This window comes from Geotrypetes seraphini, chromosome 12, assembly GCF_902459505.1.
Source record: "Geotrypetes seraphini chromosome 12, aGeoSer1.1, whole genome shotgun sequence".
In the NCBI taxonomy this organism is placed as follows: Eukaryota; Metazoa; Chordata; class Amphibia; order Gymnophiona; family Dermophiidae; genus Geotrypetes; species Geotrypetes seraphini.
In genome coordinates, this window is record NC_047095.1 from 73,340,210 (window position 1) to 73,354,357 (window position 14,148).

The 14,148-nt window shown below is 44.7% G+C and overlaps 1 protein-coding gene across 5 annotated transcripts in view; it reads right to left on the reverse strand.

Annotated features, from left to right (window-relative positions):
- CCDC17 (coiled-coil domain containing 17) overlaps positions 1-14,148 on the reverse strand; it is a 432,057-nt gene that overhangs the window by 326,806 nt on the left and 91,103 nt on the right. For all 5 annotated transcript variants that reach the window (XM_033915898.1, XM_033915896.1, XM_033915895.1 and 2 more), the window contains one exon: positions 4,173-4,235. In XM_033915898.1, the coding sequence (XP_033771789.1) occupies positions 4,173-4,235 (63 nt within the window). The remainder of the gene's footprint in view (positions 1-4,172; positions 4,236-14,148) is intronic.

A 14,148-nucleotide genomic window follows, 5' to 3' on the forward strand; every position in this document is an offset into this window, starting at 1 on the left:
GGCAGAGAGGGCCGGACCATGGATAAGTTCGGGAGGCGCATATACCAGAACTCGATGATGGCTTCCCGAGTTCTCAATTATACTTTTCATTTTGCAACTTATTTGGAGTTCTTCCTGCCTGTGCTTCGGAAGTTTACGCCTTACATCGAGTCTCAGGCTCGCTTCGAATTCGAGGAGGTGGTCGCCTCGCTGTCCCAGCTGCGTCTTCAATTGATGCAATCTTTCTACGATGCCTTCGAGCTCCCGGCACGGGCTGCCGCCTGTTCTGTGGCTATGCGTCGCTTGGCGTAGCTTCGGACCATTGACATGGACCCGAACCTCCAGGACAGACTTGTCAACGTTCCTTGTGCGGGAGCAGATTTGTTTGACGAGTCCGAGACCGTGACGAAGAAGCTGTCTGACCATGAGAAATCTTTTCAGTCCATTCTTCGTCCCAAGCCTAAGCCGACGCAGTCTCGACCACCTTTGATCTATCAGCGGCGCTATGCACCTAGGCAGGCCCCGGCTGCGAGACAACCAGCGAAGAGACAACCTCCATAGAAGGCTCAGCAAAAACCTCAGCCTTCTACTGTCCCCAAGGCTCCTCAGCCTTTTTGACTCTCTCTTAGGGAGCATAACCAATCTCGTTCTGCCTTTCCCTGTTTTTCCCATTGGGGGTCGCCTCCATCACTTTTATCATCGATGGGCGGCTATCACCACCGACCTCTGGATTCTTACCATCATCAAGGAAGGGTACTATCTTCAGTTCCATCGGGTCCCCCCGGACCATCCTCCAAGAGAGTATCCTTCCAACTTGACCCAGACCGCTCTTCTTCTTCAGGAAGCTCAGGCTTTGCTCTGACTCTGGGCCGTCGAGCCGGTCCCTGTGGACCAACACAAACGGGGGTTTTACTCCCGGTACTTCCTTGTTCCGGAGAAGACGGGCGACCTGCGACCTATTCTGGACCTCAGGATCCTCAACAAGGATCCTGGTCAAGGAGAGATTTCGCATGCTGACCCTTGCTTCTCTCTACCCCCTCCTCGATCAAAATGACTGGTTATGCTTTCTGGATCTCAAGGAGGCCTACACTCACATTCCCATTCATCCGGTCTCTCGCAAGTTCCTCAGATTTCGGGTGGGACATCTGCATCTGCAGTATCGAGTGCTTCCATTCGGCCTGTCCTCGTCCCCCAGAGTCTTCACGAAATGTCTGGTGGTAGTGGCCACTGCACTCCGGAACCAGGAGCTTCAGGTATTTCCCTACCTCGACGACTGGCTCATCAAGGCCACCTCGGCTCCAGGGGTCATCTCGGCGACCCTAACCACGATTTGGTTCCTGCAGAGTTTGGGCTTCGAGATCAACTTCCCCAAATCTCATCTACAGCCTACCCAGTCTCTTCCCTTCATCGGGGCAGTTCTGGATACCATTCGGCTCAGAGCATTCCTTCCGCCTCAGCGCCTGGAGACTCTTCTTCGTCTCTGCCAGTCTGTGGCTTCTCGCCCGTCCATCTCAGCGAGACACATGATGGTTCTCCTGGGCCACATGGCCTCTACAGTTCATGTGACGCCTTTTGCCAGACTTCACCTCAGAATTCCTCAGTGGACCCTGGCTTCTTAATGGACTCAGGTGTCAGATCCCTTGACTCATCACATCATAGTCACTCCTGCTCTTCAGCAGTCTCTACTTTGGTGGATGACCTCTTCGAATCTATCCAGAGGTTTGCTGTTTCACACTCCTCCCCACCAGAAGATTCCACGACAGATTCTTCGACTTATGCATGGGGAGCTCATCTGGACGGTCTTCGCACTCAGGGATTCTGGACCAGCGCGGACCGGCTATATCATATCAACTTTCTAGAGCTCAGAGCGCTTTTCAATGCTCTTCAAGCGTTTCAACATCTGCTTCACGACATGGTGGTCCTCATTCGCACAGACAATCAGGTCGCCATGTATTATGTCAACAAGCAGGGGGGCACGGGCTCAGCCTCCCTCTGCCAGGAAGCTCTCAGAGTCTGGGATTGGGCGATTCGTCACAACACCTTCCTCAAAGCTGTCTACATTCAGGGGAAGGACAATGCCCTGGCGGACAACTTGAGTCGTCTTCTCCAACCTCACGAATGGACCCTCCATTCCAGGCCCCTTCATAAGATTTTTTCTCAGTGGGGGACGCCTCAGATAGACCTCTTTGCGGCTCCCCACAACTTCAAGTTGCCTCAATTCTGCTCCAGGATCCATACTCCTCATCGTCTCGAGGCAGATGCCTTTCTACTGGATTGGGGGAATCGCTTTCCGTATGCGTTTCCTCCATTTCCACTCATTCAAAAGACTCTAGTCAAATTGAAATCCGACCATGCCACCATGATTCTGATAGCTCCTCGGTGGCCCAGACAACCTTGGTACTCCCTTCTACTTCAACTCAGCAGCAGGGAGCCATTCCTTCTTCCAGTGTTTCCTTCACTGCTTACTCAGCAACAGGGATCTCTACTCCATCCCAACCTGCAGTCTCTCCACCTGACAGCTTGGTTCCTCTCAACGTAACTCCTCACCAATTTTCCCAGGCGGTGAGGGAGGTACTAGAGGCTTCCAGGAAGCCTGCTACTAGACAATGCTACTCCCAGAAGTGGACTAGATTCTCTTCCTGGTGTGTTTCTAATCGTAAGGAGCCTCAACGAGCCTCCTTGTCTTCTGTATTGGACTATCTTCTACACCTGTCTCAGTCTGGACTCAAGTCTACATCCATACGAGTCCACCTGAGTGCTATTGCGGCTTTCCATCAGCCTCTCCAAGGGAAACCTCTCTCGGCTCATCCTGTGGTTTCCAGATTTATGAAAGGACTTTTCCATGTCAATCCTCCTCTTAAACCTCCTCCAGTGGTTTGGGATCTCAATGTTGTCCTTTCTCAACTTATGAAACCTCCTTTTGAGCCTCTCAACAAGGCTCCGCTGAAGTTTCTCACTGTCTCCCCTCACCCAAAGCAAACCAAGATTGCTCCCAGGCCCTCTTTCCCTCTCCGTTCCCTCCACTTCCCTGTGCAGCAGCAACAGCATTTCCCTCCCACCCTTCCCTGTGCAGCAGCAGCATTTCCCGCCCTTCCCTGTGCAGCAGCAGCATTTCCACCCCCCATACACCCTCTTCCCAGTGCAGCAGCAGCATTTCCCGGCCTTCCCTGTACAGAAGCATCATTCCACCCCACACTTCCCTGTGCAGCAGCAGTATTTCCCAGCCTTCCCTGTGCAGCAGCAGCATTTCCCGGCTTTCCCTGTGCAGCAGCAGCATTTCCCACGCTCCCTTCCCAGCCGCCGCATTTAAATTAAGATAAAAGCACTGCACCGCGCTACCGCTGGCTTCAGCGTCTTCTATCCACTGCGGCCAACCCTAGCGGAAACAGGAAGTAGTCAGAGAGGGTGGGTCGCAGTGGACAGAAGATGGTGAGGCCAGCAGTAGCGCGGTGCAGCGCTTTTCTCTGAATTTTAAATGCGGGTGAGCCGGGGAGAAGGAGGAGGCTTTAAAGTACAGTAGCTGGTTTTGGCGGTGAGTGAGGGCGGGAGGGGGGAGTCGCTGGCTGTGCTGTGTCTCTCTGTGTTCTAATTCGACACGGAGGGACACAGCACTTGTCAGTGGCCACCGAGGTTGGCAATCGGGGGGAGGGGGGGGGCGAGGACGCAGCTCAGGACACTGGGAAGGTGTTGGCGGGCGGCGGCGGTGGGGGCCTCCTCCTGCAGGCGCTCCTGTCTCAGGGGTCCGGCTCATCCCGGCAGGGAGAGAACTTGCCTGCACTTCCTCCCAGCAGCAGTTGGTGAGTGAGGGCGGGAGGAGGGGAGTGGCCAGAATGTTCCCTGCCGCTGGGTTCTAAAATGGAACACGGCCACGGATCACACACCACAGCGGCAGGGAACACGCTGTTTTAACAGCGCATGCGCCGGTAGCCTTTTATTATATAGGATATGGAAATTACTTTTATGATATATTTTTGTACACTTATTGTTTGATTTGAAAATGAATAAAGATTAAAAAAAAAAAAGAAAGTTTACTTACCTGTGTCACCTGAAAAGCCACGCTGAAACTGGTTCAAATAGATCTGAGAGTTCTCCAAGTTACAGGGTACATGCCGGGCTAATAAGTGTTTTCTTTAAACACCCTTCTCGTCCAAGATTTGCTTCTATGAGAGATTCTGAGTCAGATATATTCTTACCTCTGGCTGAAAGGACTTCAGTGTAGGCAAGCTCTCTTCTATAGATGTGCGCAGCTTCTGGAACTGGAAAGAAAGGACATAATTGTACTAATTTCAAAACCAAACACTTACTACTTTCAGACAAATGAGACTAATGTCATTCCCTGTTCTCTTCATTAAAGGAAGAATAACATTTTTTTCCTGTTTAGGTTTATCTCAAACCTAGAACTGTCTATAAACTCGTTGTATACCAGTCACTAGCATTCTTCACAGGTCTACCAAGTCTCCCGCATTCAGTTAGAGACTCATGCTTCCACAACTAATCTCTTGAACTCCTGCTAAGCAACCTCCCCTTCCATCAGCAGCAGGAGATACATTCATAAGATATCATCATCTCCTGCCACTGTGGGACCAGTCTCATGATAAAAACTGCAAAATCTGGCAGCAGGAGATCACAATTTATTAAGGCACCTCCTGCTGCCTGAAGAGGAGGCGGTTGTGGAGCCAGGAGGTGGAGTGGATAGGGTTAAAAATCTCCCTCTTAAAAACTGGACTCCCTTGGCAACTCTGTCCTTATCCAGGAGCTTCACAGAAACCTTCACACAGCTAAGAAGATTTGTGAATTAGACCATGCTGAAAGCTGCTCCATTCTGAAGATGGTTGTCAGGGCTCACCAGACCTCAAATGTGATCCTCAGGGCAGAGACTTATAGCTAAGGTTAACAGATTTTTGGCTTCTAAATTTCTGGGTGGGGTTGGGCAGGGCAGAACCTTCCCATGGCAATTTTCCACCATAAAAGTTATAATCTTCACCAGTGCCGGATCAATAGGCCCAATAGGCACGTGCCTAGGGCCCGAAACTGTGAAGGGGGCCCATTAAAGGAGGATGACTCACCTTTCCATTTTTTTAAACAGCAACGGCCCCCTCCCAGCATCAACGGCATCGGGCTCCCCCCCGTGGCAACGCTCCCCCCCCCCCCCCGCGGCAATGGCAACATGGCCGGATCTGTTACAGAAAGGTCCCACGATGACTGCTTCTGCCGGTCCATCCCCCTCCGCCGTCACTTACTTGCTCCGGAAGAAGTGATGTCGGAGGGGGATGTACCGGCAGAAGCAGTCATCGTGGGACCTTCCTGTAACAGATTCAGCTCTGCTGCTGTGTGTATGGGGGGCCCGTTGCCGTTGCTGTGGGGGGGACCATTGCCATTGCTGCGGGGGGCGTTGCCGTTGCTGCGGGGGGTGTTGCCGTGGAGGGGTAACCCGTTGCCGTCAGCTGTTCTAATGCTGCTTTCGGGCAAAGGAGCTCAGCGGGCAGATCCGGCAGCTGCAATGTTTGGAGGCGGAGAGAGAAAAGAGCATGGAAAGGTGGCAGAGAAAGAGAAAGGAGGCAGGGTGGTATGGAAGGGTGGTGGAAGGAGAGAAAGGGGCTGATGGAATTAGTGTGCAGAGGAAGGGGAGAGATATAAGGGGAAGGATACTGAATGGAATTGGGTTGAAGGGAAAGAAAGGGGGCGGATTCTGATGGAATTGGGGTGCAAAGAAAAGGGAGAGAGACATAAGGCGGAAGGATCCTGGATGGAATTGGGTTGGGGGGAGAGGAAGAGAGTGAAATGCCCGACCATGTGGATGTGGGAGAGGGAAGGAGAGGAGAGGAGAGAGATGCCAGACCATTGGAGGTGGGAAGGAAAGATGATGGGTGTCACACCAATAGGGGGGAAGAAGAGATGGAAGGGAGAGGCAGACAATTTCTGGAAGAGGCACAGAAGGACAGAAGATGAAAGGAAGAGAGTGACAAGAAGATGAGGAGAGCGGAAACCAGAGAAGACAAAGGTAGAAAAAAATTTTCTTTTTATTTATTTTTTTTGCTTTAGGGGACATGCATCGCTGTTTCTGTGGTGTTGCATTGTATGCAAAGCCCAGTTTCTTGGTGGTTTTATTTAACCTTTGTCTACATATTTCTATTTTATCCCCCCTTTTACAAAACTGTAGAGCATTTTTTAGCGCTGACCGTGGCTAAAAACCATACTACAGTTTTGTAAAAGGGGGAGAGGTTAGTTTGTAATTACATATTCCATACTAGGCGAAGGTGTTTTCTGTGCTCTGTTTGTATGAAAGACAGGTTTTTTTGTTAGCGTTGACTAGCCTTGGGAGCACCTTGAATTAACCTGGTTTGAATCTCCTTATTTTCTGCCAATCTTCTTTTGTTTCATGTTGGATTCTTTGGTGGACTGCTTGCCTTGTTGTAAGTTAACATACATGGAGTGGAACGTACTAGAGGAGTTACAGATTTGGTTGTTTATACATATGGGTTATAGTTGGTTGATGTAGAGTGAGGCAGTTGAGAGGCGTTGTAAACTTGATTATTAATATAGACTTATATTTCGGATAGTATTACTGCTTTACAAATATTTGAACACTTTTATATATGCATGGGAAGGGTTCATAGTTAAGTAGGTGGGAAGGGAAGGAAGGGGGATTTGTTCAGAGATGTTTGGGGGTTGCATAGAAGAAAAACTGTGCACTGGTATGCTAATCTTTGTTTGTTTTTAATTTAAATTTTTATTTTTCAAAATAAATATACAAAGTATAAAAATAATTATTATAAATATGCAAATATACATATATACAAAAAATAACTTAAACATGAAACAGACTAGTTGTTAATAAGCGGGAAGATAGTATTATTTATAAGTCAATACAACCAGTCTCTCATGTCAACCAAATCCAGCAGGGCCAGTACATATAATTTCAGCTGAGAGTATACGTGAAAAGAATAGAAGAGAGTTCCCAATGAGCATCATACTAAGCATCCCAAGCGACTTAATTAACTGATAAGAAACTAAACTAAACCTTAAGTTTATATACCATAAAAGATAGAGCTCGACACGGTTTACAGGTAATTCAATAAATGAGGGAAGGACATAATAAGAAATTAGAGGTTATGAAGTGACTCTAAATATATTTTATAAATATTACATTGGTATTACACTGAAATAATTTTATGTCAATGGTCCAAGTCATAATAAAGTTGAACAGGTCTCCATACTTTGAGAAAAGAACTAATAGAATGATGTTTTTCAGCTATTACACTTTCAAATTTGTTGGTTATGCATACAGTGTTCCACCATACAATGTATTCTACCTTAGATAAGTCCTTCCAATAGTGAAAGATGTTTTTAATAGCCAAGAATAATAAGATGTTAAGTAATAAGAATTCTTCGAGACCTGACACTACCAGATCCGCTCACAAACTCAAACTATCTTTCCCCTCGTTAAAAGGTGTCATGTATGCAGGTAAATTAGGGAAATCCCTTTTCTTCAAATTCACTGAGATTTGGAATAACCTCCCTGCCCCGCTGCTGAACCTAGGCTCATTCCAATTATTCCGAAAGCATCTGAAAACCTTGATTTTCTCCAAAACGTAAAGCTATCTATTTAAAATGTAAAGCTAGCTATCCTCTTCATAACCTCTAATTTCTTATTATGTCCTTCCCTCATTTATTGAATTTACCTGTAAACCGTGCCGAGCTCTCCCATTTTCACAATTTCTATGCTTGAAAAGAAATTGTTCGACATTAAGAACTTTTAAAATTCAAGCAAAAGAACTTTTACAGAAATTGAAGATCTGGGGATATTTAGATTCAGTGGTTCGCCGTGCATTTAAATGTGCAAAATACATGAACCGCGATTTATTAATGCATGGACATAATAAGAACAAAGATAATGAAGATCAGGTCCTCACATACGTCATGCGATTCATGGCGGACACACAGACACTGGCATCTATTGTAAGGAAAAATTGGAAGATTCTGCAAACTAATCCATTATTTCAAGATACTGCTTTAAGGTTAGCTTTCATGAGAGAGAGGAATTTAAAGGACATCTTATGCCCACCCGTGTTTAATATGAAAACCGGGATAGATGATAATACTCTCCCTTGCGGTTTTTTTAGATGTGGCAAATTGCGAGTTAACAATACAGGGCAAGGAATTTAAAAATCCGGTTAATAATGAATCTTACAACATTAATCATTTTTTCACTTGCGATTCAAACTACATTATTTACATCATCATATGTCCATGTCCAAGAATCTATGTCGGGAAATCTATCAAGCGTTTCGCATTAGAATGTGCGAACATAAATCAAGCTTGAAACGGGGGATTGTGACTGCCCCGTTAGTCGAACATTGTCAACAAATGAACCATCAATTTAGTCAACTTAAATGTTTGTGTATTGATAAAGAACCAAAAAACATTAGAGGGGGGTGACCGTCAGCAGAAATTGTTAAAATGAGAAGCTAGATGGATTTTTTAAGTTAAATTCTTTGCAACCACAAGGATTGAACATCAATATTGTTTGGAAAGCATTTTTCTGATACTTTTTTTGATATTTTCTTTTTTTAATATCTTTATTCCTTTTTACATTATGCAAACAAGTGTACAATAAATCAAGTCATACTATACATTCTTCACTTGAAACTCTACAGTCATCTTATACCATAAATTACCACCCATCCCTCCCTTTCCAAATATTTTTGTAATTACCCATCACAATGTCATAAGACCCACCATATACATACTAAATGGGGATAAATACAATTATTTATTATAGTAATCAATTAATGGTCCCCACACATCTTTAAATTTCTTATAATAACCTCTCTTAATCGCCAATGTTTTTTCCATTTCATACACATGACACACCGAACTCCACCAGAAACAGTAATTCAACCCTCTATAGTCTTTCCAGTTGTGTGTTATTTGTTGGATGGCAACTCCTGTTAAAATCATTAACAGCTTATTATTATTCGATGAAATTTGACTTTTGGCCCTCATAGACATCCCAAACAAAACTGTGTCATATGACAGGGCCACAGGATTCTCTAACATACAATTTATTTGACCCCAGATCAATTTCCAAAAATTATTAATAAGAGGACAATAAAATAATAAATGATCTAGAGTTCCAGTCTCAAGATGACAATGCCAACATCTATTAGACTTAGAGCAATCCAATTTTTGTAAACGAACAGGGGTCCAGAGTGCTCTATGCAACAGGAAAAACCATGTTTGCCTCATAGACATTGTACATCTTATCCTCCAAGACCAAATACGTGGCCATTGAGATGCATTAATTTTATGCTTAATCTCAATGCTCCAAATATCTCTAAGTACAGTCCTTGTTTTTTTATTTAAATAGCCAGATAATGTTTTGTACCACTGCGCGGCTTTTGATATTTTCTTGACATACTTTGAAGTAACATTTGAGGAATCCCCTTCAATTGTTTACCAATGGAGAGTTTGGCTTAACCAATTAGATTTATCAGAGGACTGTGTATTTAATGAGCATGTCTTGCATCTTGAATTCGCCGGCGCCATTTTCAGGAAGTGAATGTCTTAGCTGTCAACAGTGAGTACTACATTATTTAATGTTAACACAATTTAAAAGTTTGTAGAAAGGATAATTATTTGATTCTACATTGCAGTTTTCTTGAAAAAAAAACTCCGAGGAAGCCATTACTGATTGGCGAAATGGGCCCCGTCGGGTGAATATTTCAACGCATTTTGCACAAAGGCACTAAAGCACTTTTTGAAGACATTTTAAGATACGTGCACTTTTTCAGTTGATTCTTATAGATTTATACAAGCTCTAAATGAATGAGTGAGAGGTTTAAGTCAATGACCGATAATCTACCCTGCATTTATTAATCCAATGTTCATTCATTGAACGAAGCAGGATATCTGAGACCTTTCCTCTCAACACTGACACAACTTTTAAGTTGTGACATAGATACCTGGTTTTTGGATTGAATGTTTATTCATAGAAGTTTCTAGCTTTTCTTGAAATTTAGTGTTCCACTGTTATGCACAGCATAACATCAGCTGCATATGCAGCAAGTTTGATTTCACAGCCACAGTATTTAAATCCTTGAATATACGATTTTGCTCTTATAGCCACCAATAGCGGTTCCAGCGATAAATTAAAGAGCAAAGGGGACAACGGGCATCCTTGATGGGTGCCTCTAGAGCAGTAGTCTCAAACTCAAACCCTTTGCAGGGCCACATTTTGGATTTGTAGGTACTCGGAGGGCCGCAGAAAAAATAATTAATGCCTTATTAAAGAAATGACAATTTTGCATGAGGTAAAACTCTTTATAGTTTATAAAACTTTCCTTTAACAATTAAAAGGAAAGATATATAAACTATAAAGAGTTTTACCTCATGCAAAATTGTCATTTCTTTAATAAGACATTAACTATTTTTCTGCGGTCCTCCAAGTACTCTATTTTTTTCTGCAGCACTCACATTTAAAGTTCAATATCTTTTCTTTCTCAAAACTGGCACATTTCAATCACTAAATTGAAAATAAAATCATTTTCCTACCTTTGTTTGGTAATTTCATCAGTCTCTGGTTGCACTTTATTCTTCTGACTGTGCATCCAATACTTCTCCCTTCTTTCAGCCTCCTGTATGCTTCCTCTCCTCCAGACCTCATTCCCTCCCCCAACTTTTTCTTTCTTTCTCTGTCTGTCTTTCTCTGATTCCGTGCCCCATTTTTTGCTTTGTTTCTGGTTCCCTGTCCCCCCTCCTTCTTTCTTCCTTCCTCCGTGCCCCATTTTTTGCTTTTTTTTCTGGCTCCCTGTCCCCACCCCACCCCACCTTCTTTCTTTCTTTCTTTCTTCCTGCCCTCCCCCATGCCACCGCCGCCACGGAATAGGCTGCTGCTGCTGCTGCTATCGGGAACAGGCCATCTCCCTGCTTCTCTTCTGCACGGGGCCGACCAACTCTCGCTGCCCGATGTCAATTCTAACGTCGGAAAGGATGTTCCGGGCAGCCAGGAAGCGATTGGCTAGCCAGAACGTCCTCTCAACGTCAGAATTGACGTCGGGCCGCCAGAGTTGGTCGGTCCTGCAGGGAAGAGAACAGTGGACCGCCCCTCCTTGGTACGCCACTGGAGCAGCAGCGTGTCTGGCCGGCTCGTTCTTTCAAAGCCGCGGGTGGTGGCTCCTTGCGAGATCCGCGCCTGCGTCTGAAGCCTCTCTGATGTTGTGACATGGGGGAGAGCCACATGTGGCCCGCGGGCCACGTGTTTGAGACCGCTGCTCTAGAGGGTTTAAAGAAATCAGAGAGGTGACTATTAATGGAATCTCTTGTTCTGGGCTTTGAGTATAACACCATTATCATGTTAATAAAATGATCAGGAATACCAAATTTACCTAAAGTAGCATACATAAAAGGCCATTCCACTCTATCAAACGCCTTTTCAGCGTCAAGCCCTATTAGTGTAAAGTTTTGAGTAGAGGATTGAGATGCTGCAATAACATTCAATAACATATGGGAGTTATTAAAAGAGAGTCAAATTTCAGCAAATAACAATAAACTTTTGTTAATACTGACGGGGGTTGCCATTCAACATATTACTGGAAATTGGAAGGACTATACTAAACTTAATTATACCTTTTGGTGGAATTCAGTTTGTCATATTTATAAAATGGAGAGAGTCGGGGCCTACGAGTTGCAGGTGAGTCTTTGAAGACGTTGGCCTTCGCGGACGATATGTTTTTAATTCTGACCAGTCCTACCACATATCTGCCTCTTGCGTTGGACCTTATTTCTGAATTTGGTTTTCATTCTGGCCTTTCTCTGAATCTCGACAAATCGTTGGCCTTGCCGTCTTGTCCGCGGGTTTGTACTTCTTGGCGGGGCATTTTCCCTCTACAGTGGGCGGACTCTGAGCTACACTACTTAGGGGTCTACATTCCCATGGACCTCACCCGCCTTTACTCCCTCAATATTCGCTTTTTGTTTTCCGCCTCTGGGCCGCGGCTTCAGTTGTGGAGGGGTCTTCCCCTCTCTTTGTTGGGCCGAGTGAGTCTTTATAACATGCTTGTTGTACCTCAGTGGCTCTATGTTTTTCAGGTCCTTCCCCTCTATCTCTCATCGCATGATGAAAAGCGTTTAGAGTGCATGGTGCAGCGGTTCCTCTGGTTGGGCAAGCGGGCTCGCTTGCCCTATAGGAGGATAGCCTCCCCTTGGTACAAAGGTTGTTGAATCTACGTTTCTTGACGATTGCTTGTGGCATGCGTCACATTAATGACCTTTTTAGTGGCACCTCCACTTTTACTAACACCTCCCTGGAACTTTCTTGTTTTCTTTCTATCCACTTTAGTGCGTTTCTTCACTCTTCTTTGCTCTCCAAATGGGAATCTGCACCCAGTGCGTTGTTGCATTGCCCCCTTCGTTGGACCTGGCACTGGGTCTGTAGATTTCATTCCCTCAGTCCCACTGTCTCTCCCTTTTTACCTCTACGTTATAATGCCCGTTTCCTCCTGGGGTGGACAATGCTAGTTTTGTATGTTGGGAAGCAAAGGGGATTCATTTCTTGTTGCATTTGGTTGATGACGAGGGTCTGATCAAGCCCTTTGACTTGCTTTGCGAGGAATTTTATCTACCTCGCACAGATGTCTATGCCTACCTTCAGGTTCGTCACTATATTTCTTCTTTGTCGAGTACTCACCTTTCGGCTTCCTGTCGGGAATTATTGATGGAGGCCTTTACCTTTGGTTCCCAACAACCTTTTCCCATTAATTTTCACCATAGACATCTGAAGGATGAGTCCCCTATGCTTGCTTGTCTTAAATTGCGGGATGCTTGGGTGGGAGATTTGAATATGGAATTCTCGGAGGATGTTATTATGACTGCTATTAAAAAGCTGCCTTTGTTTAGTAAATATGCTATATTTTGGGAACAACACTTTAAATTGACTCTCCGTCTGTATATTTCTCCTCGGAGAGCTTTCCTGGCAGGGCTCTGCCTGACTGCAGATTGTAGGCGCTGTAGTGCTCCAGATGCTGGTCTCGGACATATGTTTTGGTCCTGTCCATCTATACAGATTTTTTGGGATGCTGTTTTTCTTTTTGTCAATTCCACCTGGAACATTACAGTTCAGAGACCTGCATTGGTGTTATTTGGAGCCTCTTTGCATTATTATCCTCACCAGCCAGGGGCCTCCTCGTTCCTTCGCTGGATGGCAGTGATTGCTATCAGATGCATTTTGCTTAAGTGGATGGAACCCGGGGCTCCTGACTATTTCCTTTGGCGTAGTCATATGATAACGTTGCTCTCTTGGGAACGGAGAGGAGTTAACGACATTTCTTCCTTGCCTGGACGGGCATTCCAGCGGGTTTGGGAGCCCTTTTGGTCGACTCTCACTCCGGTGGCTCATAGCCGCCTATTGAACTGCTAGGGTCCTGGTGTTATCACTTTCTTTGCCTCTTTTATTTGGCATCAGTGAGAGTGGGGGGGTGGGTGGGGGGGCTGGGAAGGGTGGGGTTGGGTGGTTGGGGTACATTTTCTGGACTTTGTGTATAAATTTGAACTCCATTGTTGTTTTCTGTTCTTGTTGCTGTATGTTACTTTTCTTGGTGCTCAATAAAATATATTTGACAATAAAATGGAGAGAGTGCTTGCTATACAGCAAGGAAATTATAATAGTTTCAAAAAGATTTGGGGGCCATTGATTGCATATTCTAATGATTAGACACCTTGGACACCTTTTTATTACATAGGACTATATTTAATGTGGGGATGGGGAGGTATGTTATGTGATTTAATGGGTTTATTCCTGATGAATGGGATGGGTGGGGGAGGGGTCTTTTTTATATGCATTTGACAATAATTGTTAGAATGTCAAGTGATTTATACGAATTATCTGATTGAATATTGTACACTTGTTGCAAGAGTTAAAACTGAATAAAGAATTAAAAAAAAAAAAAAAAGAGTGTCTACCATTGATAAATCCAGTTTGGTCCGTGGTAATCAGGAGTGGTATTACTTGTTGTAATCTTGTTGCCAGTATCTTGGCGTAGATTTTAGCATTCATATTAATCATGGAAAGTGGTCTGTAATTGGTTACAAACTGGGGATATTTTCCTGGTTTAGGGATAACTATAATGGTCGCTTCTGTAAAAGTACCTGAAGCAGCTCCTTGTGATATCA